The following is a 27827-nucleotide window of genomic DNA, read 5'->3' as shown; positions in this document are numbered from 1 at the left end:
CTTAATAACCTAAGCCAGTGTCTGACCATTCTATACTTCCTACTTCCAAGTATGAATGGCACATGTATCTTCTATTTTCATCATACTGTTGAGTACATCTGTTCTTAAATTCACACTGGAATAGCCAATCAGATCAGTTCAGTTCAGTCACTCAGTCATGTCCAACTCTTTGCGACCCCATGAATCACAGCACGCCAGGCCTCCCTGTCCACCACCAACTCCAGGAGTTCACTCAGTGGTTCTAATGAAATTTAAATTTGAGCAGTTAAGCCACCTCAAAACATAATCAGATAAATCTAAAACCAAGCACATGTATCTAGCTATATATACTATACAGAGGATTAATAAATAATCTAGGTACAACTGCATGGGCACTTTGTAACTGAGGTATAACCAGTCTTGGGGAGAGAAAAAAATGGCAGGTACATTTTGCTTTCACAAGGTTACTAATTTATTTTCAGGAATCTCGATACTGGTATTAAAAAAAAAAAAAAAAAAAACCGTTTTAAAGAATACAGTTTCGGTTTACAGATTACAAATACTGGATTGGCCAGAAAGGTCCTTCAATTTTTAAGTTTAAAAAAAAAAAAAGACACATTTTTTCATTTTCACCAAGAACTTTATTGAAGAATGTAGTCACTGTTTTATTCCACTATCTTCTGACATTTTTTAGGCAACTTTTTAATTCCAGCTTACGAAAACTTTTGAGCAAAGAACTGTTCACTTGCCTTTTACAGTCTTCCAGGGAATTGAAATTTTTTCCATTAAGATAATTTTTTAAAGACCAAACTAAATATAAATCTGAAGGCTTACTATCTGGAGAATATGGAAAATGAATCAACTTACCAGCCAAGCTAAGACAGTTTTTGCCTGGTCATCAAACATTGAGTCTTGTATTATCCTGACGGAAGACTGTGCTTTTTCTATTGATTAATTACAGACACTTTTCATCAAATTTTAGCTAGTTTAAGTGGGAGCATCATCCCGTGAGAAATCTCCAGTATGAAACTTTGCAAACCACTTGCAAGATGTTCAATCAGTCACAGCACCATCTCCATACACTGCACAAATCTTTGTTTCAGTAGCATTTTTACCTTTCTTGAAATAAAAAGGCACAATATACTGAAAATGTTTTTCTTCTTCCATCTTCAATATTAAAATAGCTACACAAAAATTCACCCATTTTTTTAACATTTTTTAAAGTGCATGCTGATATGCCAGCTGTCGTGATACAATGTAATAAGATTGTTTCAAATAAAGATTACTACTAGAGCCATCTTATGGAAAAAATCAAATACATTTAGACTCAAAATACACTTATCTGATAAGACTATCCATTCACTTTCATTTCTATCATTCACAAGGGAATCTGAAAAATAAGAAAAATTAAGTTGTAAATCCTCAATACATTTAACTTATTGAAACATTAGAATATTCAAGATTTGAAGAGCAAATTCAGATTACAAATTAATTCTCATTAATACATTTATCAAAATGCTGTTAAGTCAGAGGAAATCTACAATTGCAAAAAATCAAGTCTTAATGTAAAAACTCAAATATTGTTCCTCACCTTTTGAAATGAAACTCACACTGAACCTTTTTTACTTTCCTACACTGTATGACACCATATTGTATTTATCATGCCTAGGTTATTTATTAGAGAAGGCAATGGCACCCCACTCCAGTACTCTTCCCTGGAAAATCCCATGGACAGAGGAGCCTGGTAGGCTGTGGTCCATGGGGTCGATAGGAGTCAGACAAGACTGAGCAACTTCACTTTCACTTTTCGCTTTCATGCATCGGAGAAGGAAATGGCAACCCACTCCAGTGTTCTTGCCTGGAGAGTCCCGGGGACGGCAGAGCCAGGTGGGCTGCTGTCTCTGGGGTCGCACAGAGTCCGGACACGACTGAAGTGACTTAGCAGAGGTTATTTATTAACTGGTCTTTCCTAATGATTCCCCATCAAGTGTAAAAGCAATCCTTATGAAATGATTGACAGATTTCTCCCTCTCAAAGCCCTTTACATGTTTTCCACTTAATTTTCAAATTATTTTTTAAAAGGAATTCTAAAACATGAAACAAGAGTACAGCTACTCTTAATTGCAACCAAGTACAAGCTTTTGTTCCATCACTGACCATGTGTATGTATTTATTACAGTGTTTACTATAATACTACAATAAATGTATTCCTCCCCACCTAGCCTCCCATGGGAGTTGTTCAAGAAATCATCTTTGTATCTGTACTGGTGAGCACACGGTAGGCATTCAAATGCTAAGGGTATGTATTTTTAAAAATGAAATAATTCATACTAGTTAACTACAGGGTAAGATATACTTAAAAACACTAGTTCACAACTGTACTGATCAGAGGCTTCTAAATTAAGACAACCATGGTTTATGATCTGAGCAGATCTGGAAAACCTAAACTCAGGAAATCCATAAACTCTGGAGGAATCATACCTGCATGGTAATGGGGTTTTTCTTGCCATAAAACTAGGGCTTCCTCTCTGCCACCACTATAACCATGATTTCAGAATAAGCAAACCAGTATCATAATGAAAACCAGGGTAGTGGTTTATAACCTAATGTAGGTTTCATAGTGGCTTTTCCACTTCAGCTTGGGCAAGTTACTTATTCCCTCATCTATAAAATAATTATACCCACTTACAATAACATCGAAAACAGGGATACTAAGGTATAAATTTAAATTTGTACAAGATTTTGTGTTGGAAATTAAAAATGCTGGTGAGAAAATGAACTAAAGTTATGGGAAGACTCAGTATTGTCAGTTCTCTCTAAAATGATTTATAGATTTAATGTAAAACCCAATTAAATTTGCAAGTGGTTTATTTGGGGAGTGTATGTGTGGGGTGTGTGTAAAGGAATCAACAAGCTATTGCTAACATTTACTTGGGAAAAGAAATTAGAACAGCAAAAACATTTTCTAAAAAGAAAAAGTTACAAGGCCTATGCCATCTGATTTCAAGACTTACTATAAATTTAATGTAATATTATTAATGGAAAAGAAAAGTCTAAAATAGACTCATTAAATACATGGTTGATTGTGACAGAGGTGAAAAGACACATCAATGGAGAACAACAGTGCTTTTCCACAAACGGTGCTGGAGCAACGAGGACATCGGTATACAAAAAGAAACTAACACCAGAAACCAAACCACACCTTGTACCACATATGGAAATTAACTGAAAGTGATGGGAAGTCAAAATGTACCTCAAAGTCTAAAACTGCTGGATGAAAAAAAAATCTTTGTGACCCTGGTTTAAAAAAGCGTTTTCAGATACTATAATACACCAAAAGGATGAAACATAAATGAAAAAAACTGACAAACTGAATTTCACCCAAATTAAAAGCTTCTGCTCTCCTTTAAGAGGATGAAAAGGAAAAGACTCTAGAGAAAATAAATCACATCTGACAAAGGATACCTGACCACAATGTATAAAAACTCTGAAAATTTAACAACCCAATTTTAAAAAATGGGAAAAAGACTCAAATTTGTATTACAAATAAAACTGATGTTCCTTCTTTAACCATCCTAACACAAGAGGTAATCACCATATTATATATACACACACACAGACACACACCTTTCCAGTCAACAAATAACAATTCTTAAAGTAAATGCTGGTGTAATTATAAAGACTGTTACCGAGCAAGGGCCCTTGAGTTTGTGTTTGACGTGTATGATTGGAATTTGATTTTTTACTATGTGGAACCATGAAGTGGAATTTTAGGAAAAATCATTTAAATGAGTTCAACTATACAATCAATATGGAATTTAATAAAAACTTAATTTTTGGGGAAAAGTCAATAGGCTTTAAGGCTAATGTAATATGGGAAAATCTGACATAGAAAAACAATAACCCACCTTTAGTAGACTGGGTTTAAGAGTCAGCAGCAATCAAGTGACAGCACAGTAAAGATTCAATGTAAATATTTAGATGTCTACAATATATTGCCAGGAAAAATTAAAAATAAAACTAAGTATTATGCAATTCTTCCCCCTTTGGGAAAAAGACCTTTAAAAATCACTAGCAAGATATATTAGAAATACATGTGCATGTATTATTATGTCCACACAGCCAGTATGTATATACTGACCTCCAAAAGTGTGTGCTTTGGGAAGGTGAAGTGATAAATCCTGACAAATAAGGAAAGGAATCTTGGACTGTTTCCCGGATATCTGGTGGAGAAACTCTTCAATCACTGAGTTTAGGAGAAAAACTAAGGATGTCAACAATTAATAGGAAAAAACTGAGATGTCAATAATAGAAACAAAGTAAAAAGAATATTTCATGTAAGAATATGAAGAAGACATAATAAATGGTACATGCAGCAGATTACTGTTTCTCCATCTGGTTAAGAGACCACCTGCATAGTAATTCTCCAAAGAAGTGAATTCATGAAATCTGAATTGAGTCCCATGAATCTATTTTGAACAAGTACCTGATGTAATGCTACTGAATACACTAAAATGTGAGAATCATTGATTTGCATACAGCTTAAAAAAGAATATGGCAACAAATGGTTATTAAAGAGTTTTAAGAGATTAGATTTCTGATGTATAGCAAAATGGAGGATGAAGCTGTAGGGCATGATGGGTACTTGGGAAAACTTTTTTCCACTGGATTTTAAAGTAACAATTTTCAGAAATAGGAGCACCAAACTAGATGAAAAAAAGAAATATCTGGTAGAAACTTTATAATAGATGGTTTCTAATATCTCATTGATTCAACATCAGCTGAACATCTTCAACATGAAGAGGGACAGAGCCAGGTAGCTGGTAAGGAAAAAAAAAATGCGTAAGAGTTCAGAGATTAAAAAGCAACTTAAAAAAAAGAGCATCTTTTATATTTTACGAACAGGTCAAGAGAGAAAAACAGCTCTGATTTAAAACAGGCAAGGTCAATACAGTCAAAGAAAATTTTACATGTGGGCTCAGTTCTGCCGTTTCAAAGAACCTGAACACAAGACTCCCTTACCAGCAATATAAAGGGATTCAGGTTTACACTGAAAGCATCTTCTACTGACATGTTCTATTAACACCTAATTTGAAGTTCAATTCATAGGATAAAAATGTTACTGCTATTTAGTCACTAAGTCGTATCTGACTCTTTTGCAACCCTATGGACTGCAGCCCACCAGGCTCCTCTGTCCATGGAATTTCTCAGCCAAGAATACTGGAGTGGGTTGCCATTTCCTTTTCCAGGGGATCTTCCTGACCTAGGCATCAAACCTGCATCCCCTATGTTGGCAAGTGGATTCTTTACCACTGAGCTATCTGGATAAAGAATAAGTGACAGATAATTCTATTTACATAAATGTTGTTTATTATTTTAACAAGAGATTAACATCATTTTATGGCAACCTTTTCCCCAAAGATATTCAATATTCACAAGGTAGCCCATTTCAATTAATCACTGTTTGATCCTTCACCTGTCCCTACTGTAAATGGAATAAATGTGGCTGAATGCAGTTCTTACATATTTCTAGAGGAAAGGTCTACTAGAAATGAACACAGATAAAACTTCCTTCACAGGCAATACAATGAATTCACTCAACAGACTGAAACACGTTTGACATGGAAAGCCTAACAGGCAAGTCACCAGTGCTGGCAAGTTTATACTTTAGCAATTACTTCTGACAACAAAGTTTTTCTTCCTTGTTGGCAACCCTCTCATGATAAGCCAAATGAAGCTTTCTGACAAATGACTTCATGTGAAGACAGGACGTGCCATCCCCTTTCCCCCAATCTAGGTATTTGGACAGCTTTCAAAATGAGTTTCAGAAGATATGCTTTCAGGCTTGTCTACTCTAAATCCATTCTTTTCCCTAAATGGAAATCTGACAAAACAGGAAGTACTTGGCAGCATAGAGAAGCAAGTCTTGCGGCTTCAGTTTTTACTGGTAACAGACTAAGTTCTTCGTGACTGTGTAATAAAATGCAGAACTACAAATTTGAGAAGAAAACAACAAAACCCTGCCTTGGTTACCAAGCTTCCCTTGGCATTTTAAAGGTCTTAAAAAGACAGTATCACATGATACATAGAGAAATAAGAAACAGGAAGATGGTTTTCCTTTTGTTATGTTACTTCATTTAAGAATCCCCCTCCTTACCCTGTCTGACCAAAAGCTAAGCCACCAAAACTATACAAACACTGAAAGGAGTTTTATGTCTGGATCTAAAGACTAAGAAATACAAAGACTCATGCTAACTACAAATAAATATACACCCTTAAATGGGCTGTTAGGATTAGCAGAATCAATAACACACTATCAAACATACCGTAAGTAAAAAAGAATCCTCCCCCATGATTTCAAGTTGCCACCCTCTACACCCCATTTCACTGCTGCTGAAAACAACTAGAAGCATTTTCAGGTAACAGTTTGTACCTTCACTTTTAAGCTGTCACACTTAAGGGTACAGCAATATCTCAAAGTGCCTTGTAAATGTTAAAACCTACCAAATAAATGTAAACCATTGTTAGGTCCATTTTTCTACTCCTCAAAAGCAGGTTCACATCTGTAGGTTATAAAATTAATTTGCCGGTCACAACAGAGTTTTTTAAAAAGTGAACTACAGGAGAAAAAAACTAGGAGTGCACTGTACTTTCATTTGTTGGGTGTATGAGAAGTACACACACACACACAGAACAGAAACATCACTACAATGAAATTAATCAACGACCTTGCTTAGCTATAATTCCAAGAATCTGTTTTGTCAGAACACTTGTGAGATATAAAGCAGTGAAACTGGGTAAGGACATTAAAGCTTCTGTCAATTTGAACCCATTCAGCAGGAATAGCAAATTCTTAAAGTGCTAAAATTATCAAGTCAATGTCTGATACTTCTGATTTTCAGGGGTTGTTAAGTATCAGTTAACCTTTTAGGGATATAAATACTATCTCACCCAGTTCCTATTTTCAGCCTACTCCTCCTTTCATGTCTAGAGGCATTATGGTATTATGCTAAGAAAAATGTACTTGGAGAGAGAGATTATGGGTTCAATAACTGACTGAGTCAGGTCATTTGTATATTGTTACTGGCAGCAAATGTACCCTTAATCCTGGCCAAACTTTTCACAAATTTGGACCACTGAAAATGAGGAAGATTGGTGGGCAGGCAGACCTGTGAAAATTTGGTTGTCAGAAAAACAATCCCTCTGGTGGTTAATTAGACATACTAGCCTTTATAAAGCAATAGGAAATCATTCTTACGAAAATCCTTGACCTGTGGATAGTCCCCAGAGTCATCTAGCCCACTATACATTCTGGAATCTGACCCAATTCCTAAACCTCAAGTGATCTCATTTTAAGTAACTCATCAGGCAGGTTGTTCCTAGTGTACAAAAACTGACAAAGCACATTTTTACTGGGATGCATTCTCCATTAACTATCACCTTTTACCTTGCTATATTTTTTATAAACTGTTACTCCATAAATGAGTGCCTTCTAAGTGCCAAGGCCTGTGACAGGTTCTAAACCTACAAAGGTGAATAAGGTGCAATTCTAAGATATCATAACTTATGAAGGACATTTAAGTAGACAAAAAGGTAATAAAGCAATATAGAAAGTGGTATAAATTATGCAAAAGGAAATACATGAAATTCATATGGACACATTACCTATAGCTGCAGAAATACCAAGAAAGCATCACTTAAAAAAGAAGCTTTTGAATATTTGACAATAGGGCAACACTGTAGATGGTGAGAAAAGTATGAATAAAAACAAAGAACTGGGAAAATACAGAGCTTATGTAGGATAGCCACGATAATTTTAGTGTGACTGTAGCAAGTAATACCTGAAGGGAGGAAGTATGAAGTTTTGAGAGAGGTTGATATGATCTTCAGGAAGCGGAGACAAAAGAGTCTAGATGCTTTATTTCTGTATATAAATGTAAAATTCTCTTGGAATGACAAACGTTATGTAACAGGACACACACACTACCACCACCACCTAATATCTAGCATCATTATAAGTACTTTACATCTATTAACTCATTCAATACTAATCTTAACCAAGTCAGCTCTATTACTATCCCTATCATATAGCTGAGGCAGAGGTTAAGAAATCTACTCTAAACCACCCATCCCCACAAAAAGCCTGGCCACATCTATATATTCCAAAGCTTAAGTATCTTCTTTGCTATTCCTGAATAATTTTAAAAATTGTAATTCTAGTGGGGATACTGGGGAGACCTAAATCTTCTAAGTAACTAAAGTGATTTAGTCTTTGAAATATACAAAATAAATATTTTAATTTTTTTCAAAAATGAAAACTATGATAGCTAGAATTACCAATTTTCAATGTACTCATTTTGAAATATATAGAAATATCGAATCACTATGCTGTGTACCAGAAACCAACACACAGTAGTTTGTCAATTATACTTCAAAACAAACAAAGACATCAGATTTGTGGTCACCAGAGGTGGGGAGTATGAGGAGGGGGAATTAGATAAGGGTAGTCAAAAGGCACAAACTGCCAGTTATGAGTACTTGAGATATAATGTACATGTTACCTTTCTTAGTTCAAGAATCATCCGTTTTTCCTCCGTTTATTTTACTTAATAAGCCACTTCAACTTTGCTTTCCAAGTTGTACTTTAAAACTCAGAACTAAGAAAGCCCTAATAAAAGCACCAAAACATCTAATGCAATAATGGAATTAAAAGTCAGAATACAGGGAACTCCCTGGAGGTCCAGTGGTTAGCACTCCTCACTTTCACTGGTTGGGGAAGTAAGATCCCACAGGCTGCATCACACGGCCAGAAAGTCAGAATACAGAAAACAATACAAGGTCCAGCATGTGCCTTAAAGGAAGAACACACACTTCCTGTTCAAGCTCTAACTAGCAGGTTTAAAACCGATTTCACCTTCCTTACCAACCAGTAGTCTCTTCTGCCTTTCCAAGTTTATTAACGGCACCATCTATTTCCCACTTTTTAGAATCTTGAGGTTTTTTTCCTTCTTGTTTACTTCTGTCATCAACTGGAAATCAAATGCTATCCACTCTCTTTCTCACAATCTTGTGCTCACCTATTCTTCTCTCCAGGCCCTCCTCACTCTAGTTTCACCTCATACTGACACCCCCACAAGAGTATCTTCATGGTTTCTCTACCTGCAATTCCTGTGTCACTTCTCTAGTCATACTGGATACTGTTTCCAAGTAATTTTCCAATTATACATTTTGTATCTACTCAAAAACCCTCAACAAAAATAATGAAATCAAAAGGGAAATCTTTATGCAAAAGTATCTGCAGCAACTTACTACTAAACATATAATGAAATCAAAAGAATTAGGGAACAAAATATCAAAACTCTAAAATATATAAATGAACAAAAGCCTTGAAAAGACAACTTGTCCATTGCTAATAATCAGTAAGTGAAATTATGGATAAAGGTCCCATTTCATTAGCTAACAACAAAAATATTAGAAAGAGTTCAACATATTTTGTACCTATTGAATCAGCAAAAATGATTATAATTAAAGGCAACCCACTCCAGTACTTTTGCCTGGAAAATCCCATGGACGGAGGAGCCTGGTGGGCTGCAGTCCATGGGGTTGCTAAGAGTCGGACACAACCGAGCGACTTCACTTTCACTCTTCACTTTCATGCATTGGAGAAGGAAATGGCAACCCACTCCAGTGTTCTTGCCTGGAGAATCCCAGGGACGGGGGAGCCTGGTGGGCTGTCGCCTATGGGGTCGCACAGAGTTAGACACGACTGAAGTGACTTGGCACGACTGAAGGAAATGGCAACCCACTCCAGTATTCTTGCCTGGAGAATCCCAGGGACTGGGGAGCCTGGTGGGCTGTCGCCTATGGGGTCGCACAGAGTTGGACACGACTGAAGTGACTTAGCAGCAGCAAGGCTGGTAGTTAAACTCACAGGAAAGGTGACAATGTAAATTATAACTCATTTCGGAAAACAACATGGCAACATTTCAAAGAGTCATAAAAATGTTCACACATTTTTATGCCATGAATTAAACCCTTTAAATCAATCCTAAAAGAACAGTGCAAAAGACAGAAAATACTCTATGTGCACAGATGATAATTATAGCACAATTTTTCTATGGGTAAGCAATAGAAAAATAAAGTTAGACATAAAACCGTTTGACAGAAAACTTTCAGACATTAAAATTACTGTGGAGGCTGTGCAGTCATATTGAATACCTATTACAATATTAAGGAATGAAGAAAAACAAAAATTTCTCTAAGTCTAAAAAAAAGTATATGCGCAAAGACTGGAAGAAGCAAATTAAAAAATCTAATGTTAGGGTGGAATTAGAAGTAATTTTTAAATTCCATCTTTATTTGTAAAATCTGAAAATAAAACAAAAACATAATCACTTTCTGCTCACGACCCAGCTCTCAAGGCCCTCTAGAAGTTTCCAAACCTATACAACACAACAAGCACTATATAAAATTCTGATGTGCAACTAATTCTAGAAACCTTGACTAGTGGGCTTCACACAATATTCCCAAGGTAATCTTTAATCAGCCATCCTTTCCAAACTGGTTTCTCGTTGTCCCAAACACAGCTTTTCTTAAGTACTGCATCCTTGTTCACAACCTTCATCAGCTTAGAAAGACTTCCTTTCTTCTAATTCTACATACTACATATCATTAACCTTGAAAAGTCTTCAATGATGGCTAAAAATATTTCTTTTTGTTCTGTACTATAAAACCAAGTTGTTGCAAAAAACAATTAGATTTAACTATACACTGAACTTTGACAAATCTATTTTTCTCATACGCCATGATTTAAATCAAAATAAGACATCTACTAGGGCAAAAGACCATATAGTTTTACGAAGGCTGCTTTGGCTGCAAATAAGCCAATTTAGTAACTTTTCAAAAAATAAGGACACCATTAGGAAAGCAGCTACACTCAACACAGCAATTTGCTCTATGACATTCAGAGATAACTGTACAGTGGAACAAATTCTATCATTTTTAAAGAGACAGATATATAATAGTAACACACCCCATCTTGATTACTAAAGAATATTTAAGTAAAATTGCATACCAGAAATATAATTTCAACAGATAGCAGATCCAGGTCTTTTAAAAACTGGAACACCTTTCCATTTTTCCAGAGTGAGGCTCCCTCTAGAAGACAAAAGGCTTTTTTGAGTATGTTATATAGCCCCCACACACAGAATAGACTGTTTTGCTTCATTTCTAAACACTTTTCCTGATGAGACCTTTGTATGTCAAGTGTTTTACCATAGGTTAAAAAAAAAAAAAAAAAAATCACAAAAACATTCACTGTGCTCTGTCATTAAAAATTCAGAAGTGGGAACACCACCAATGGGTAAAAAAAAATTCATAGGGATGTTCTAATTTTGAGATTTCAGTCTAAAATATCACATGTGCGTGCTCAGTCCCTTCAGTCGTGTCTGACTCTTTCCAACCCTACGGACTGTAGTCTGTAGCCCACCAGACTCTGTCCATGGGATTCTCCAGCCAAGAATACTGGAGTGGGTTGCCATGCCCTCCTCCAGGGGATATTTCTGACCCAGGGATATCAAACCTGCAACTCACGTGCTGCAGATGGATTCTTTACCACTGAGGCACTGGGGAAGCCCCTAAGATATCATGACCATGAAGCTGATTTTATACCCTCGTTTGAATCCTTGACCAAATAAATAAAATATTCTGCTTTCAAAATAGTTTTTCTTCATAAAACCATTATTAAAAACTTGACAATTTTGATTCTGTAGAAACATTAGTCTAACAATTTGGGCTCACTGAAATAGATTACAAAACCCAATTCTATCAAAATTAATTTTCTTTCATTTATTCCTAAGAGATAATTTGTAAGTGTTCAGTTAATATTCACCTCTAGTTACCTTCCACTAAAGTATCATAAAATCTTAAAAAAAAAAAAGACAAATGTCATGAATTTGTCTATTAAACTATTCTTAATGGTTCTCTAAATCTTTATTACATGAGCAATTACAATTCAACTCAGTACTAAATCAAGTATTTGAAACATTAAAAAAATTTGAAAGTTAAGCTGGCACTGGTGAAATACAAATTTTCAGAAGAGAATTACTGTTAAAGAAAACATAAGTCTGCTTATTTCACGTTTTCTATATAAAAGTACATAAAGATTCATAAGAAATAGTGATAGCATACATACAATATATCAGGTAGGGTAACCTAACAGTGATTAAACATGATGAGAGAGGCACACAGAAGGTCCTATGAGTACAAAAGCACCTGGGAATGACCCCAGTTCAATTCCTGGATCACGATCTCCTGGAGAAGGGATAGGCTATTCACTCCAGTAGTCTTGGGCTTCCCTGGTGGCTCAGCTGGTAAAGAATCTGCTTACAATGAGAAAGAGACCAGGGTTCAATCCCTGGGTTGGGAAGACCCCCTGGAGAAGGTAATGGCTACCCACTCCAGTATTCTGGCCTGAAGAATTCCATGCCATGGACTGTATAGTCCATGGGGTTGCAAAGAGTTGGATACAACTACGACTTTCACTTCACCTTCAGGAAGGTTACATGGAAACATAGTTAATCTCAACCAACTCTACCATAAAAATAATTTGTTTTTAGTAACTAGAAATGTCACTTTTGCCTAACAAAATGTTTCACTGTACAAACGCCTAACTGTACTGGAGCAAAAAAACAAATTTTAAGAATATACTCCTAAGGTCCAAAAAATTCTCATTTATTTTACTATATGGGTGACACAAAAGACTTGATAATTTTACCTGACTAAACAGAGACCCAGGAGATAAAGCTCAAAAATAAAGCTAAATTATATAAAGAAAAGGGGGGCAGGAGAGGAAAGAGAATAATGAAAGGAAAAAGTACAAGAAAAAAAGTAAGAGCAAACGCTTTGAAGGACAGTGGTATGGTTTCTTTGCCCTTTTATTTCCACTTCTAGAAATTTATTCTGAAGAAATAATCGGGCATGTCAGGAAATACCTAGATGCGTAGAAATTTTAGTCATAGACACCAGTTCTCAGAGAATATCTTTTGTAAAACACGCACAAGGATATTCAGACATATTATTGCTACTACAAAAATTAAGAGATCTGGTTACATAAAATATGGCATATTTATCCTACAGAACACTACGCAACCATGAACGCATATGTTCCCAGTATTTCCCACAAAGAAAAAACTTGAATGACAAAATGAGCACGACTAGAATGACCTTTATTTTGTAAAACAAAACCAGAGAAAAAGAGAAATCTCTCTGAATAATATATAAGTACAGTATAAACTGCAATCACCTCTTGGTGGTGGTGATACAAGACACTTCACTTTTTTTCCTCCTTTGTTTTTTTGGTAATTTCCAAATGCCCACTGACAGGCATTATTCGGATCAGATAATAAGTTTTAAGTCAGTGGCATTACAGGTGATTACCCCCTGGGGAAGTTGAATAGTACTACATATTCCATAATTTGCTTAAAAAAAAAAAAAAAAAAAAGGTTAACTTCCAAATTCTTACTGAAACATCTTTTCTATATGCCACATTTTTAAATATGGAGAGAAAAAAATCATTAAAATTGCCATATTATTCCTTGATAAAAGTATTAAGTACTTAATATTCTAAAAATGAGAACAGCATGAGTGGGTAAACATATTCATGTGTGTCCTAACTCTAAGACTTCCTTCTAAAGTATCACTGTCAGGAAGGGAATTACAGTTTCATTTGAACCCTTGACCAAAGACTTTTTAAACTACCACTCTTTGATTTTGTTATTTATGGCTTTACTTATTGATCCATAAAAAACTTTCCAGGCACTCTCCCCAATTGCAAACATTTTTACAGACATTCGAACTCACCTCAGGAACACTTGCAGATGTCTGTCACTGAGCTGTTCTGTTTTCTTCAGACTAACTGCTAAAAAAGCCCAAATAAATCATTAAATTACTCGATCATTTTCTAGTCTGGAGCCCCACCAATACAACAATAGGGTTCAAAACAAGTATTACGAGGATCATTTTAAGCAGCTATTCAAATCAGTGTAATTAGGTGACTCAATAAAAATACTAATAAGCATTACATTTTCTTAACAAATAATTCTGAAAAAAACTATTGCGAGTGAAAAATTGATTTAGTTTTAGTAAAGATGTCCTCGAGTAAATTTAGTCAACGTGGATTACTGTCTATATTTTACATTTCCTTAATTATTTCAATCTTTAAAATAACTTAACCAATAATACTCTATTCCTACCATTTCAAATGAGAGTTTTCTGAAACAGAGCACAAGATCTTACTCATGGAGCAAAATCAATAGCTGCCCTAATAAAGTCTTATCGGGGAAGTCCTTTAATTTAATGTGTTTTCAGTCCCTGCAAATCCACTGCTCTTTCCTTTCGAAAAGCAGCGTGAGCCCCGTGCACTGTGGCACTACCATTCTTCTGTGGTTAGAGAAGCAGAGTCGTGCTAACAAGGGAATTCGAATTCCTCAGCACCCAAACTCAGCGTTTCCTTCGGTCTCCTCATTGCTTAACCTCGTGAGGAGCACGCGGAAACACCTTCCCACGCAGGATGGGACTAAGAACCCTTCCCTCCCCATCTTAACTGGTGAGGAACCTTCAGTCGGTGGCCTTGGTCGCAGAACATGACAAGCTGCCGAAACCACTTCCAAAGGGAGGACGCAATGCTCTGAGATGAGCAGAATCCCGAAAATCCCTCACCCTCCCCAAAGGAGCCCAAAGGAGTCAGTCCGGAGAAGGAGACGTGCACGTCCCCTCCGCCTCTTTCTCTGAGGCCGCGGGAGACGAAGCCTCGCCCCCTTTCAGCCCGTCCCCCGCCCCGCCCGCGACCAGCTCCCCACCCCGGCGCAGGGAGATCTCTGCTATGGCCGCCGCGCGGCCCCCTCACTTCCGGTGCCGGTGCCGCTAGAGCTGCGCCATCCCCCAGTCTACCGGACAACCACCGCTTTCAACTGACCTTTCTGAGAGATCCGGACTCCTCCGACCTTCACTAGGTGCTGTCCTGAAGGAACCGGCGGATGACTGCCGCAGTTAAATGAATTCACGGGATAAAGATTCCGCTCTCCTCTCGCCAGAAACATAAAATGCGATACAGCTGCGGCCACCTCTGCCCAGACAAAATGGCGCCGAGAAGCTGGTTCAGCGCAGGCGCCTTGGAAAGACCCTGCCCCGCCCCCGTGTAAGTCCTGGCCGCAGCTCCGGGTTCGGTTTCCATGGGACACTCCACCGCCAATCCTCGTGCCGCACTGCTCTTCCTGACCCCTCAATTGACCAATCAGTGCTCAGCCGAGCACATCCGTAGTCGTCTTTACCAATCATTTTTCAGGACTTGCTTACTCAATACCTGATTCTCCAGTAACGTTAGTCTTCGGGGACAGCCAATCATAAGTGGAAGATGTCCTACCTGCTGTTTTTCGCACCAATCCGTGAAGTTTCAGAGCTACATCCAATGAGGACGGCAGGTAGCGAACTCCAATCCGAAACTCTTCGGCGTCATGAGCAGCCAATAGGAGTTCGTGTAGAAGCGAGTCTGCTCAACAGCTTGTTATTTGGTGGATTGTGGCAGTAAATCGGGCGAGTGGGGAACCCGGCGCAGGAACTGCCGCCGCGGCCGGGAGTGGTGCTTCCCGGACGGGGGCCCACGGGGGTCAGCGAGGCGGAGGACTCAGGAGCTGACAAGCGATCACTTCACTCACAGTTGGTAGGTGAGGAGAAGGGAAGCGAGGGTACTGAGTGGACGAAGCGGCACTAGCAGCTGGCGCTACTGCCCGGGGTCCCGGTGCAGTTGGAAGCTTAGGAGGTGGGGAGGGGGATGCTTGGCAAGCGGGGCGGTGAGAACCGGGGAAGGGGCAAGTCGTAGAGCAGCGGCAGCAACTGCAAGAACAGCCTCCGCAGCAACCTCCTCGGCCGCTTCCCCAGGTTCCCCGGGAAAATGGCTGTGGGGCTGGTCGCGCCGCTAAGTTTGCTTCCGCGAGGCGAGAAGCGGACTGATTAGGGGCGCCGGCCCCCAACTCCGCGGTGCGTCCTCCCGGGTGGAGTCCGTGGCAGGACCCGAGGGGCTGGTGGCTGGTACCGCTCTGGGCTGTACAAAAAGTTGAGGCGGGCGCGGGGAGGAGGCGGTGGCTGCCGCTGTGCAGCTCCCCTCCCCTCCCACACCCTGTCCGGGCCACCTCCCCTCCTCCTCTCCGCCCCCCCCCCCCCGCCCCCAGCCCTCTCTCCCTCGCGGGTCTGCCCTCCCTCGCGCGCCTCCAGGCTGAAGGCCACGGCCCCTGCCCCATTGGGTGAAGAAGCGCTTCTCCTTCCTGACATGGTGCAGAGCGGAGGAAGGAGAGCAATGGCGCCGTGACACTCCGCTGCCGCCACCGCGGGCCCGGGGCGGGCCGAGGGGGCCGAGCGGCGGAGGCGGGGCGCGGGCCGAAGTCGGGGTATCCGGGGGGCGGCCGAGAGAAGGTTGGGCGACCGCGCCTGCTAGGGGCCCGGAGAAGCCCAAACGGTGCTCTGCCCTTCTCCGGAGCAACCCGTCCGGGGGCACTGAGTTGAGCATTCCGGGTCAAAGTGGCTAGCGAGGCGGGGGCGCGGTGGGCCGCTGGCGAACTCCGTGGTGGAACCCGCTGCCCTTTGGCGCCGGTGGGGTTCTCGCCGCCCTCTCGGCTCCTGCGTCCTGGGTGCCCTCGGAGGGGATCTTATCCCTTCCCTGGTGAGGGTTCTGCCCCTCCCCGCTGGCGTTTGTTTACTTTCTTTCCCCGGGTCGCTCCCCTCCGTTGACTGATTCTGTGCCTGTCTTTCTCCTCCCCTTGGTTATAGCGACGGAGAAGATAGCTCGTTGAGCTGGAACCCCACAGATCGCCAGTGAAAATGAAGGTAAGTGGAGTCGACGCTGCTCGGAACCTCGTGCCCTGCACACTGCCTGTCGTGAGGCTGGTGCTGTGGAATGTCATTTTTTTGGCTACTCAAAATTGATTCCTCTACTAAGCAGAGCTTTCTGAAAATGAGGACGTGTTGAATGGGTAAGACATGATCATCGTGTCTAAATGCGGTCAGTTTGGCCCCTCTCCGAAGCAGTTAGCACTTTGGAAAGGCTGCTGCAGCCTTTCCATTGTTGTCCATTGGGCTAGTATTTTTAAACACTTCCTGTGTTGGCAGCAACCTTTGCAGAAGTAAAGCTTTTGTCCTGCTTTGGTTCTTTGGGGGATTTTTTGAATTTTTTTTCTTCCCCAGTGCCAATGAGATTTTCTAAAGAAGAAATGTGTGTATTGTGTTAGAGACATATCATTTCTTCTGGGGATAAAGTGAAATTTTGTGGCTAGAATATATTTGAAGGTGAAGGAAAACTAAATTTTGTATATTATTATCATAACTAATAACACTTAATTTCTGTTCAGTACATATAGTAAATATTTTAAACATACACCCAACCTAAAAAAAAATTCTTCGGAAGACAACTGATATTGCAGACATCCTGTGATGTTTAAAGGGAAAGGTAGGTATATCAACCTGTAGTTCTGAGTCATTGAATGTTTCAGGTCAGATAGTTATTTGCAAAAAGTATTTCTCATCAATTTGCATTATTCATAAATGCACTAACTTTAAATTTGATTTCTTACTCATTTACTGTTTCAGTGTATTGAACTCTGAAATACAGTATTTTCCCAAACTTCCTCTTGCTTTGGTATCTCCTTCAAGTTTTGAAGTGACAGTGTACCTTCTTTAATGTTAGTTGGGAAAATGGAATGAAAAATCATTTTCTACTTGAAAGTATTTCTCTAAACTGTACACTGTCACCGTTGCACTTAGCAATGTTGAATTGAATTTGTATGCATATACTTAACTTTTGAAAAAAGTTGGTTAAGTGACAGATTGAGATAGCAATTATTCTGTTACTATCAAGATTAAAATGAATGGAGGAATGATATTTCTCACATCTTTCAATGTATCATTCTGATCATGACCATTTTCTGAAAGCAGATATTTCTTTCTGAAACTTAAAAAAAAATACCAAGATTAGTGTAATAAACTTGGTACTACTACCATCAGTTCACATCTCTGCATTAATCAGATAATTTAGACTTGAAGCTCTAAAATGCAGCACTTAGCCCTTGATTTTTCTAAATAATGCTCTCTTTGTCAAAAAGATTGGCTTCATTAATTATCTATATTGTTATAGTGTATCTAAGATGTTGCCTTTATGTAACTATATTAAACATTTAATTATGTACTTGTTAGTATTAATTTTAATAGCATATTTCTTTTGATTTGAAAATAAAATTTTCAGGAGGCCATAAGTGAATAACTTAAAATTTTATGAGACAATATAAATAGACTTTTTCTGGATTTTTAAATTTTTTCATTTCTTAAATATATTATAAAATTGTTGAATCATTTTGTACCTGGGTGAGAAAACATTGTATTTCCCTACTGATACTGAATAGTTACAATTTAAAATGTTTTATGTTATCAAGATACAGTTTATTAAGTAAAGGATCGCTAATAAAGTGCTTCAGGAATATTTTTCAAATTATTAATGATACTAATAAGCAAATAATGTTAACGTTCCTACTACTTGAAATATAGAACTTTTCAATGAGACTTGGGGTGGAGTTGGGGAAAACAGTAGTGACTTTCATCTTTCATCTTTCTTCCATCAGGCGGCGGATGAGCCTGCCTACCTGACAGTGGGAACTGATGTCAGTGCCAAGTACCGAGGTGCCTTCTGTGAGGCAAAAATTAAGACTGTGAAAAGGCTGGTAAAGGTTAAGGTAATTTTTCTTTTTAATGCAACAGCTTTATTAACTCAATTGAAGAGAATTAGGGGTAAGGAGACTGCAAATCAACACTTTATTTATTGAATCATTACTTCACTTACTAAATCATTAGTATGTTAATAACATAGATAAAACTGTAGGAAAGGCACACTAGGAACTGGGAAATAAAGAACTCAAAATGAGAAATTATTCCAAACTGCTGCTATGAAAATACTGTACTCATGGTACTTCCCATTATTTGGATCTTTCCTGTTTGTGGTGGCTATAATCTGTTGTCTTTCCTTTCTTATTATTTGGGTAGAGGCGATTTCAAGTGGTTAGAAAAAGCAATAGATTACTAAAAACAAAACCGTGGAAATTATAATTTCAAGACAGCATTAAAAATGATTTAAGAATTCTATTTTTAAGATGCTTTTATGGCCAGAAAAACACTTATTCCTGTACAGTATTTGGAAATATAGAAAAGTACCGAGGGAGTAAAACCAATAGTTTACCTCAGAAATACTAGTATCATTTTTATGTTTCCCCCAAGTAATTTTTTTATATAAATGTTTTTAATAATCTTAGTTATTTAGACTACAAAAGTAATCCATGCTTATTATAAACATTTTTAACAGTCTAGAGCTGTATAATAAAATTCATAGAAGTCCTTTTTGATAGTATGCCAAAGAGATTTGATGTGTTCTAGATTTGGGGCTGTGCCTTTCAATAACAAGTGTTGTTATTACTATTATTCATTGGATCATGCTCTACTTTCAATTTTGTGATTTGCTTTCCTACAAAAATTAAGCACTGTGAAAGGAGAAATTGTCTTGTTCTGTTTGAATACCTAGATTAGTGCCTTCTACATAGTGGGTGCTTAAAATGTGTTGAATAAATGAAATGTTGAATAATGAATGAACAGTGGGTTCAGGACCAGCATTATCAGCCTCGCCTAAGAACTTGTTTAAAATGCAAATTCTCAGGTCCCTATCCCTAACATACTGAATCGAAAACTCTGAGGGTGGGGTCCAATGATTGTGTCATAACAAGCCCCCAGGTGTTTTTGATGCATGTTAAAGTTTGAGAACCATTGAACTAGAGGAATGAGATTTGTGTGGTGGGCAAATAGATTTATCTATGATTATTATAAACTTACTGTTTAAATTTTGATCTGATGGTGAAACTTTTCTCAAATATTGTTAGGATATCATTTGACATTCATTAATTTCTTGTTTCATTATATCCTTTTTTACAATATCAGCTATCCATGATCTGCTTACCAAATATTTGCTTGGAATTCTTTTGAGAATTTTAACTTTTTGTTAGCATCATAGCTCTTTATAGATTAACTTACTGAATATAAAATCAATACCATGCTTGTTCCAGGAGGTCTTATCATACATAAATTACCTAGAATTTGAAGTTTCTCCTTATTGGGTACTTCTCCCCTTTCAGTTTCCCTCTCCCATCAACCCTCTCTGTTAATGTGCTGTGCTTAGAGGCTCAGTTGTGTCCAACTCTTTGTGACTCCATGGACTGTAGCCTGCCAGGCTACTCTGTCCAGGACATTCTCCAGGCAAGAATACTGGAGTGGGTGACCATGCCCTCCTTCAGGGACTCTTCCCAACCAAGGGATCGAACCCAGATCTCCTGCATGTCTCTCATATTGCAGGCAGATTCCTTACTGTCTGAGCCATCAGGGAAGTCCCTCTCTTAATAGAACAAGTTATATATGTAGGATGATCTGTAGTAGAAGGAAACACTTAGTTGTGACTAAATTGCTTATCATATTACTATTTAGGTTTATTTTATAAAGGACCAGAAAATGTCTGTTTTTAATTTGTTTACTTTGCATAGAAGGGATAAAATTTGATACTGTTTTTATTTTTTGGGGTAATAAACTTGGTGATATGAACTTTTATGACTTGTTGATAAAAAGAAATGAAGGCAGTTTTAAGGTTTTACTGTAATCACTACAGATTATAAATCTTGTATAGTTAATTCTGCAAATATTTATTAAGTGCTTATGATATGCATTGATACTTGCCAACTGCTGTAGATACAGTGATGAAAGAGGATTCTAGCCCTCAAGGAGCTCACGGTTAATGGGAGAGACAATAAACACAAACATGAGACAATGTGATAAGTATCATACCAGAGGTAACCACAGGATGCTAAGAAAGCATAGATTAAAGACATTTTTGTTACAGTGTTACCGTAAATACATTATTTTAAAAGTAACATGTGAACTGTTGTGCAAAAATGTTTTTTAGGTACTCCTGAAACAGGATAATACTACACAATTGGTGCAAGATGACCAAGTAAAAGGTCCTTTAAGAGTACGTATTTTGTACAGTTTAAAATCTAAAATGATTAGTCATAAATTCATACAGTGATTTATTGAATTTTACATCTGTAAATATACTTTTAAATGTTAATTAGAAAACAGCAATACAAATGAGGTGTTGTATAGTTAATATAAATTATGACATTAACAGTGTCTGTATGCTTAGCTTAAGAATGTTGAGAGTCTTTAAGAAGAGTATTTTAATACATATGAATATGAGTTTCACTGCTTTTTGTTTTGATTTCCTGGATTGAATACTTTATTTTGTTTTTCATATTGTTACCACAGAGGTTTAACTTGTTAAGTGTGCTATACTAATATAAGTCTGAATGTTCTTTTGTTCAGACTTAGCAAGTAAACTATGTTGACTTAATAATTCAATTTAATGAATGCCTACATTATGTTTTCCATCCATGTCTGGCCATTTGTTTATGTTATAAATCTTTGTTATGTCAAAGTACCACTTCAGTTAATATCTGATATACAAAGGTCTAGAAGCTGAAAGAAGTTCAACTGGTCCATCTCTCTGTATCCAGGTGAAACTTTATCTAAAAGGTCCCTTAAATATAAATGCTGAATCCAATAGTCAACATTGCTATGAAGGAAAATTGAAGTTATTTTTGTTGTCTTTATGGTTTTTGGTTCTCATACTCCACAATTTTCTTATAGGCAATATGATACAGTAAAAAAAAAGCTCTGAAATAAGACTTAAAAGACTGGGTTCTCATCCTGGATTCTTTGCAGATTATTTTCTCTTCCTGAGCCACAATTTCCAATGTATAAAATGGGGTAATAATAACTATCTTACATAAGCCTCAGTGTTTTGGGGCTGGAATTGCATGATAAATGTTAGAGCGCTATAAATGATAAAGATCTCTGGGAATGTATGGTAGACTTACCATAAACAGATATATTTTTTTACCTAGGTCATATGGTTGGTAGGAGTGATTTAGTTTATTTATTTAAATTTGATGATGAAATTTTGATTTTATGTTTTAGGTTGGAGCTATTGTTGAAACAAGGACATCTGATGGATCCTTTCAGGAAGCTGTTATCAGCAAGTTGACAGATGCTAGTTGGTATACTGTGGGTAAGTAATTAGGTAATTTAATAGAAAGGATTTAATTTGGGGGGTTTCATATATATACATCTGTTTTGTAAATACATTGAAACATTATGTTGGCAGAGAAATACGTACTTTTTCTTGTCAATTTACTTGATATAGATGGGTAAAATTTTAATGACACCTTGATGGTAATTATCAATTATCTCTTTACAGTAACTTGGCCACTTAGGGTTATTTCATCCAAGAGTGTACTCCTTTTTTAGGTTATCTTGGTATTTCCCTTCAAGAAAGTTAAATTTTATGGTTATTTTTCTTCCTTTAGAAAAGTCAGTACAACTTAGTCATCAGACTTTTAAACTGTTTCTGGAATTAAAATTGCATAGTTGCAGTCTTTTATTGTATTGCTGCCTGTTTTATATAAGGGTAATACAGATGTTACCACAGAATTCACAGATTGAAAAAGTCCTGGCCAGAGTAGATTCAAGCCTAGATGATCATAGCTTAATTTTTGATTTTCAGTGTAGTCAGAACTCTTAACACCTTTCAAAAAAGATATATATGCTGCTGGGTCATTCCCTGCCAGTAAAGAATCTGCCTGCCAGTATGGGAGACACAGGTTCGATCCCGTGGTCGGAAAGATCCCTCGAAGTAGGAAATGGCAACCCACTCTGGTATTCCTGGCTGGGAGATCCCATGGACAGAGGAGCCTGGTGGGCTACAGTCCATGGGGTCGTAAAAGAGTTGGACACAACTTAGCAACTAAACAACAACAATATATGCTGCTAATGTACATACATTCTTAACATTTCATGCTTATGCTGACTTTAAAAAAGTTGTTAGTGAGTAGCAACAAGTGTCACAATACGTATAAATGCAAACCTAAATATAGTACCTACATAGTTACTGTCATTGTGCTGATGAGAATAACAACAATTAGTATTTCCAAGTCTCCTTTCAGTACTTTGAAACTACACAGTCCTGCAGATACCATCCAATCCTTGGCTTCACACTGAACATCTATGGCATTATGTGGTTTATACATGTATGTCTTGGTATAAAAGATGTAATTACAATATTGTGGTTTCTCTGCAGAAGGAAAAGAAATGACCCTTTAGATTTATTTTTAGTTAACTTGATTTGTTGCTTTGGATAAAAATCATTCATCTCTAGTTGATGCTCAGAGATGTGAAGAACAGTCTTTACTTGCAAATTGTACTTCCTGTGTCTTATACTGTGGCTTCTATTAATAGTAGCAATCTTCTCTATGTATCTATTATTTTCTAACCATTTTTATTGTTAGACCTCCTAGAAGTTGATATTGGTTCACAATGGTGCTATTATTCTGAACTATATGTTTTTAGGAGGGTTGGTTGTGGCCATTGATAGTTGTTAGAGATTTAAAACTAAGCTTAAAGTTAACTCTTATAGATTCAGTTCAGTTCAGTCACTCAGGTAGATGCAATTTTGCTGTATTAAATAAAGCAGTGGTAAAAATTAAAGGAGTTGATATGTGCAGAAGCATGGGACATTATATGATGCATGTTCAGATACTAATATACATCCTATTTGGTAGTTAATATCAAGGTTACATTCACAGTGCTTGTGAAGTTTTAATGATATAATGCTCAGCTTTTACAGAAGCAATACTTTTTTTCCGGTTTTCGCATTTTGGACTTCTGCTCCCCAGAATAATACTTCAATTATGAATAGTTATTTCTATCCTCTACATGAATGGCATTTTAGTATTAATACTTAAAAAAACTAGTTGATACTGAGCATTCTCTGTGGTGATTTTCTATGACAGGTAATTACAGAAGAAATTATATAATTTTTTTCCTCCAAGAGCTTAGAATCTTAATTGCATATGATTCATGCATTAAATGGTGTACATAAGACTCACATGGTGCTAGTTTAAAAAAAATGAGAAGTTGAGGACCCCAGGTCTCTCCAATTTAGCAGGTCTACGATGGCAACCCAAGAATTTCTTTTATAAGTGCATTGGGTGAACCTAATGCAGGTAGTACACAGTACGAAAACAGGCCACGTTTGTTAATACAGAAACTAATTTGGGATAAAAATGCAAAATAAGATTTTTGCATCTGTGTAGTGAGAGTGATCAAAAAATTTTAGGACGATAAGAGGTACTGTTCTTTTAAGGAGACTCAGTGTAGCACTCTGCTATAAAGAGTGTTTAGATATTGAAGGATACAGACCACATAAATAAAGATCGGAGTTAGAAGATGGCAAAATAAAATGTGTGATCTCTCATGGATCACAGACTTCCTGTATTTATAATTGGGTGCCTACTTATCTGTTGGATTTAAATTCCCCTTTTGTAATTTTTCTTGATTTCTGATTCCTAGCAAAGTGTTAATGTAGGTAGAATCAGAAAGTTATACAAAAGTGTTATTAGTGTTCTCAATGATACTTTTGGTTTTAAAAGAACTTGAAATTATGTCAAACTACTAAAAAACGAAACCAAAGGGCATACCACACTACTAGTTTGGATAAAATAGGAGTTATAATCATTAGTTATCAAAAAGTTATCTGAGAAGGTAATATTAACTATATAATACAGGTATTAATTTTTCCTATTATAACAATAAATTTTTAAAGAGATTATGGATCTACCATAACTCAATTTAAAAATGTAATATTACCTTGCCCTCTAAGTGTTGAATGATGAATAACACCAGTTCATGGATTTTGGGGATGAGGGAGTTTGAGACTTGGAAATATCTCCTCTTCCTATAATAAGACACTGCCTTTATAGTATAGTTCATTCATTTGGCAGTTCTTATCCTTGCATTAAAGATGAGAAATGTATGTGATTGTACTGTTAATCTGTCCAGTCATCAAAAATCCTGCCAAATACAACTGTCAGTGAGACATTCTTTAACTGTTCCTTTGCTTTTTTAGAATATAAAAATAACACACTGTATTTGAAAAATAAGGAAAATGTGAGGGAAACAGTGAAAAATAAGGAAAATGTAAAGGAATTAGTTGCTGTTTGCTTTAATTTATATATAAATGTACGTAGGTCATATATCAAGTTTAACACTAAAGTCTTTTTAACCATATATTTTTGTAACAAATGTTTTTTGAGATTTGGGATTTTTTTGTACTTTGTACTTGTTGTTCTGCATATCAGTTTTATCATATCTCATGGAAATTCTAAGTTAAAGAAGTAGAGGAGGGTTAAGATTAAACCGGTGAATGAACTGACTTTTATAGAATGTTCTCTAGGCTTAAGAGGCTTTTAATTTGATTAGAACCTCTTATGACAAGGCTTCCTTGGTGGCTCAGCTGGAGCCTGCAATGCAGGAGACCTGGGTTCGATCCCTGGGTTAGGAAGATCCACTGGAGCAGGGAAAGGCTACCCACTCCAGTATTCTGGCGTGGAGAATTCCATGGACTGCATAGTCCATGGGGATTGCAAAGAGTCGGACACAACTGAGTGACTTTCACTTCACTTATGACAAATTTGTTACAACCAAAGTCAACAACAAAATGTTTTCAAAGCCAAGTGGTTATTTTACTGACTAGAAAAGTTTCACTAACAAAAAAAGTACTAAGTAACACCTCTCTTCAGTCCTGTGATAGGCTTTAACCCATTGTTTAAATATCCTTTTCTGAGACTTAGCATTCCCATGATATTTTATTAATATAGTTATACATTTGAACATTAATATCTTAGGTTTCCAGATTCATTAATTTTTTTATATTAGCTGCTGAATGACATCTGTAGTTATCACAAATGATTTTATGAGTAATAGAACTATTGTTTTTACCAAGAATGTCCATAATTTTAAAGTATTTATTATGTGAAATGTTTTGTTAATTGTAACTGCTAAGTCTCTTCAGTTGTGTCCAACTCTGGGGACTGTAGGCTGCCCAGTTCCTCTGTCATGAGATTCTCCAGGCAAGAATACTGGAGTGGGTTGCCATGCCCTCCTCCAGGGGATTTTCCTGACCCAGGGATCAAACCTGCCTCTCTTGCATCTCCTGCATTGGCAGGTGGGTTCTTTAGCACTGTGCTACCTGGGAAGCCCATGTGTATATATATGTATATATTTTTATATTCTTCTGCATTGTGGTTTATCACAGGATATTGAACATAGTACCCAGTGCTATACAGTAGGACTTTGTTATTTATCAGAGTCAGAATTCTTAACTTCCTTCCCAGTGTTCATTTTATGCCTCTGCTTCGTACCTATTTATTATCATTTCGATCCCCTCCTTAACTAAATTGTAGCTCATAGATTAACCTTCTAATTCTCGACTTCTTTATAAAGGAAGACAGTGATGCCTACTCTGCTGAGGCTGCTGTGTGATTAGGACATAGTGAAAGATTAATAAGTAATAGCCAATTGTATCTTTGAATAGATAAAGTTAATTTACTGTTTTTGTTATCAGTTATTCTCCATCATCTAACAGTGCTGTGATAACAGGTAGATCTTTTATATTTAGTAGTTAGATTGGATCCCTGTTGCTTTTGTTTCTTTGAATTCTAACAATTTAGGGTTAGGCTTTGTATGCTTTTGCATTAGCTTTATTTTGTCTAGTGTGATTAAGGTTATCAAGTCTTAGCTTTGTTACTGTCATCAACTTAGGTTTTAGTATTTATATAAAATACACTGACATATAATTTTTGTACTGTTCTCTTGCACTCAATCATTAATATATTTGCATGCCATTTTTGGCAAGTGTAAGACATTTTGTGCCATGTGATTACTAAATCTTATACTCTTTTTTTCTCTTGGCACGCTGTAATATCCATCTCGAACCAAAAATAAACTAAATTTACTATATACACCAGTTAATTATTTCACTCTTATCAAAGTGCCAGAGTCAGTCTTTAGTGTCTTTAAATTACGTGTTCTTTTAGATGATACTTGTAACATGGAAGTTACAGAGAAAACTTCATATGGATGGAACTTCTTCATGATTTTTATAATCAAGGATGTCCTGATTAAATAGGTCCACTATATTGCTGGGTTTTCTATTTGTCTTTTAGAACATCTTGAGAAATTACGTGGCTCAACAGACTTGTATAAAGTACTCAAACACATATCTTTGTATAGTTTTATGAATTAAAAACAGTTCTTAAACTGCTTCTCTTTCTCCCTTGAAGTTGGAAGGGTTCCTAGGTAAAACCATACCCTGGTTGTTTGTAGCACTGTTGTCTTTGGTTTTTATGTCATTTCTAACCATGATAAAGTATGCTGAAGTGGAAGTAATTTTTTTTCTTTAAAAATTAGATAGATTTCAAAGTGAATATAAAAAAGAACTCATAATATTAAATTGTTAAAATTTCTCATCAGGGCATTTTGATTTGGGGCTGCTGTTGATTGATAATAAAAATTGTGAAAAAGATTTTGTTGCGTAAATTTGATATTAGTGATTGGTCTTAAACCCACATTTTCCTTCCTCACACCTCTGTGTCTTAAATGTGGTATATATTAGTGTATATGTGTGTGTCCATTGTCATCATTTTTGCTACTGTATTATATGGTTGGCATTAAGGAAAATTGGAACTTTTAGGTTTTATTCTTTAGCATACTTACATTAATAATAACATGAATTATTTTAAGTTTGATATAATTTCATGATTTTAAATTTTTAAAAGTGCAGTGGTTTATTTATCAGACTTGATACCATATGAATCATAATT

The 27827-nt window shown here is 36.9% G+C and overlaps 2 protein-coding genes across 7 annotated transcripts in view; one reads left to right on the top strand and one right to left on the bottom strand.

The window, feature by feature from the left end:
- Positions 1 to 597: 597 nt before the first annotated feature.
- On the bottom strand, positions 598 to 16540 carry LOC147364271 (uncharacterized). The gene is made up of 7 exons (XM_086319034.1): positions 16243 to 16540; positions 15674 to 16078; positions 15401 to 15526; positions 14954 to 15277; positions 13840 to 13897; positions 11054 to 11136; positions 598 to 1369 (listed from the first exon to the last, which is right to left on the bottom strand). The coding sequence occupies exons 1-6, from the start codon at positions 16538 to 16540 to the stop codon at positions 11067 to 11069; spliced, it is 1281 nt and encodes a 426-aa protein (XP_086175160.1). The 3' UTR covers positions 598 to 1369; positions 11054 to 11066.
- ARID4A (AT-rich interaction domain 4A) overlaps positions 15529 to 27827 on the top strand; it is a 61938-nt gene continuing 49639 nt past the window's right edge. For 2 of the 6 annotated variants that reach the window (XM_086320509.1, XM_086320505.1), the window contains exons 1-5: positions 15529 to 15697; positions 16801 to 16857; positions 18642 to 18752; positions 21014 to 21079; positions 22087 to 22177. In XM_086320509.1, coding sequence (XP_086176635.1) covers positions 16852 to 16857; positions 18642 to 18752; positions 21014 to 21079; positions 22087 to 22177 — 274 coding nt within the window. In that variant the 5' untranslated portion in view covers positions 15529 to 15697; positions 16801 to 16851. Of the gene's footprint in view, positions 16015 to 16191; positions 16694 to 16800; positions 16858 to 18641; positions 18753 to 21013; positions 21080 to 22086; positions 22178 to 27827 lie in introns of those variants that run through there. The other 4 variants (XM_086320510.1, XM_086320506.1, XM_086320508.1 and 1 more) reach the window with 3 other exon arrangements.

The sequence above is a fragment of the Bos grunniens genome, chromosome 10 (assembly GCF_055505025.1).
Source record: "Bos grunniens cultivar Pamir isolate PY7600 chromosome 10, Bosgru_T2T1.0, whole genome shotgun sequence".
Taxonomy (NCBI): Eukaryota; Metazoa; Chordata; class Mammalia; order Artiodactyla; family Bovidae; genus Bos; species Bos grunniens.
The sequence above is the reverse complement of the archived record's forward strand: the minus strand, read 5'-3'. Positions and strand labels throughout refer to the sequence as shown.

What these genes read in the sequence shown, in the direction of transcription:
- LOC147364271 (XM_086319034.1), bottom strand. Translation starts at nt 16,540, where the DNA reads ATGCTCAACTCAGTGCCCCCGGACGGGTTGCTCCGGAGAAGGGCAGAG. An exon ending in ATTGGTGCGAAAAACAGCAG is followed by an intron (nt 15,278 to 15,400) that starts GTAGGACATCTT and finishes TGCTCGGCTGAG; the next exon opens with CACTGATTGGTCAATTGAGG. An exon ending in AGTCCGGATCTCTCAGAAAG is followed by an intron (nt 13,898 to 14,953) that starts GTCAGTTGAAAG and finishes GGGCTTTTTTAG; the next exon opens with CAGTTAGTCTGAAGAAAACA.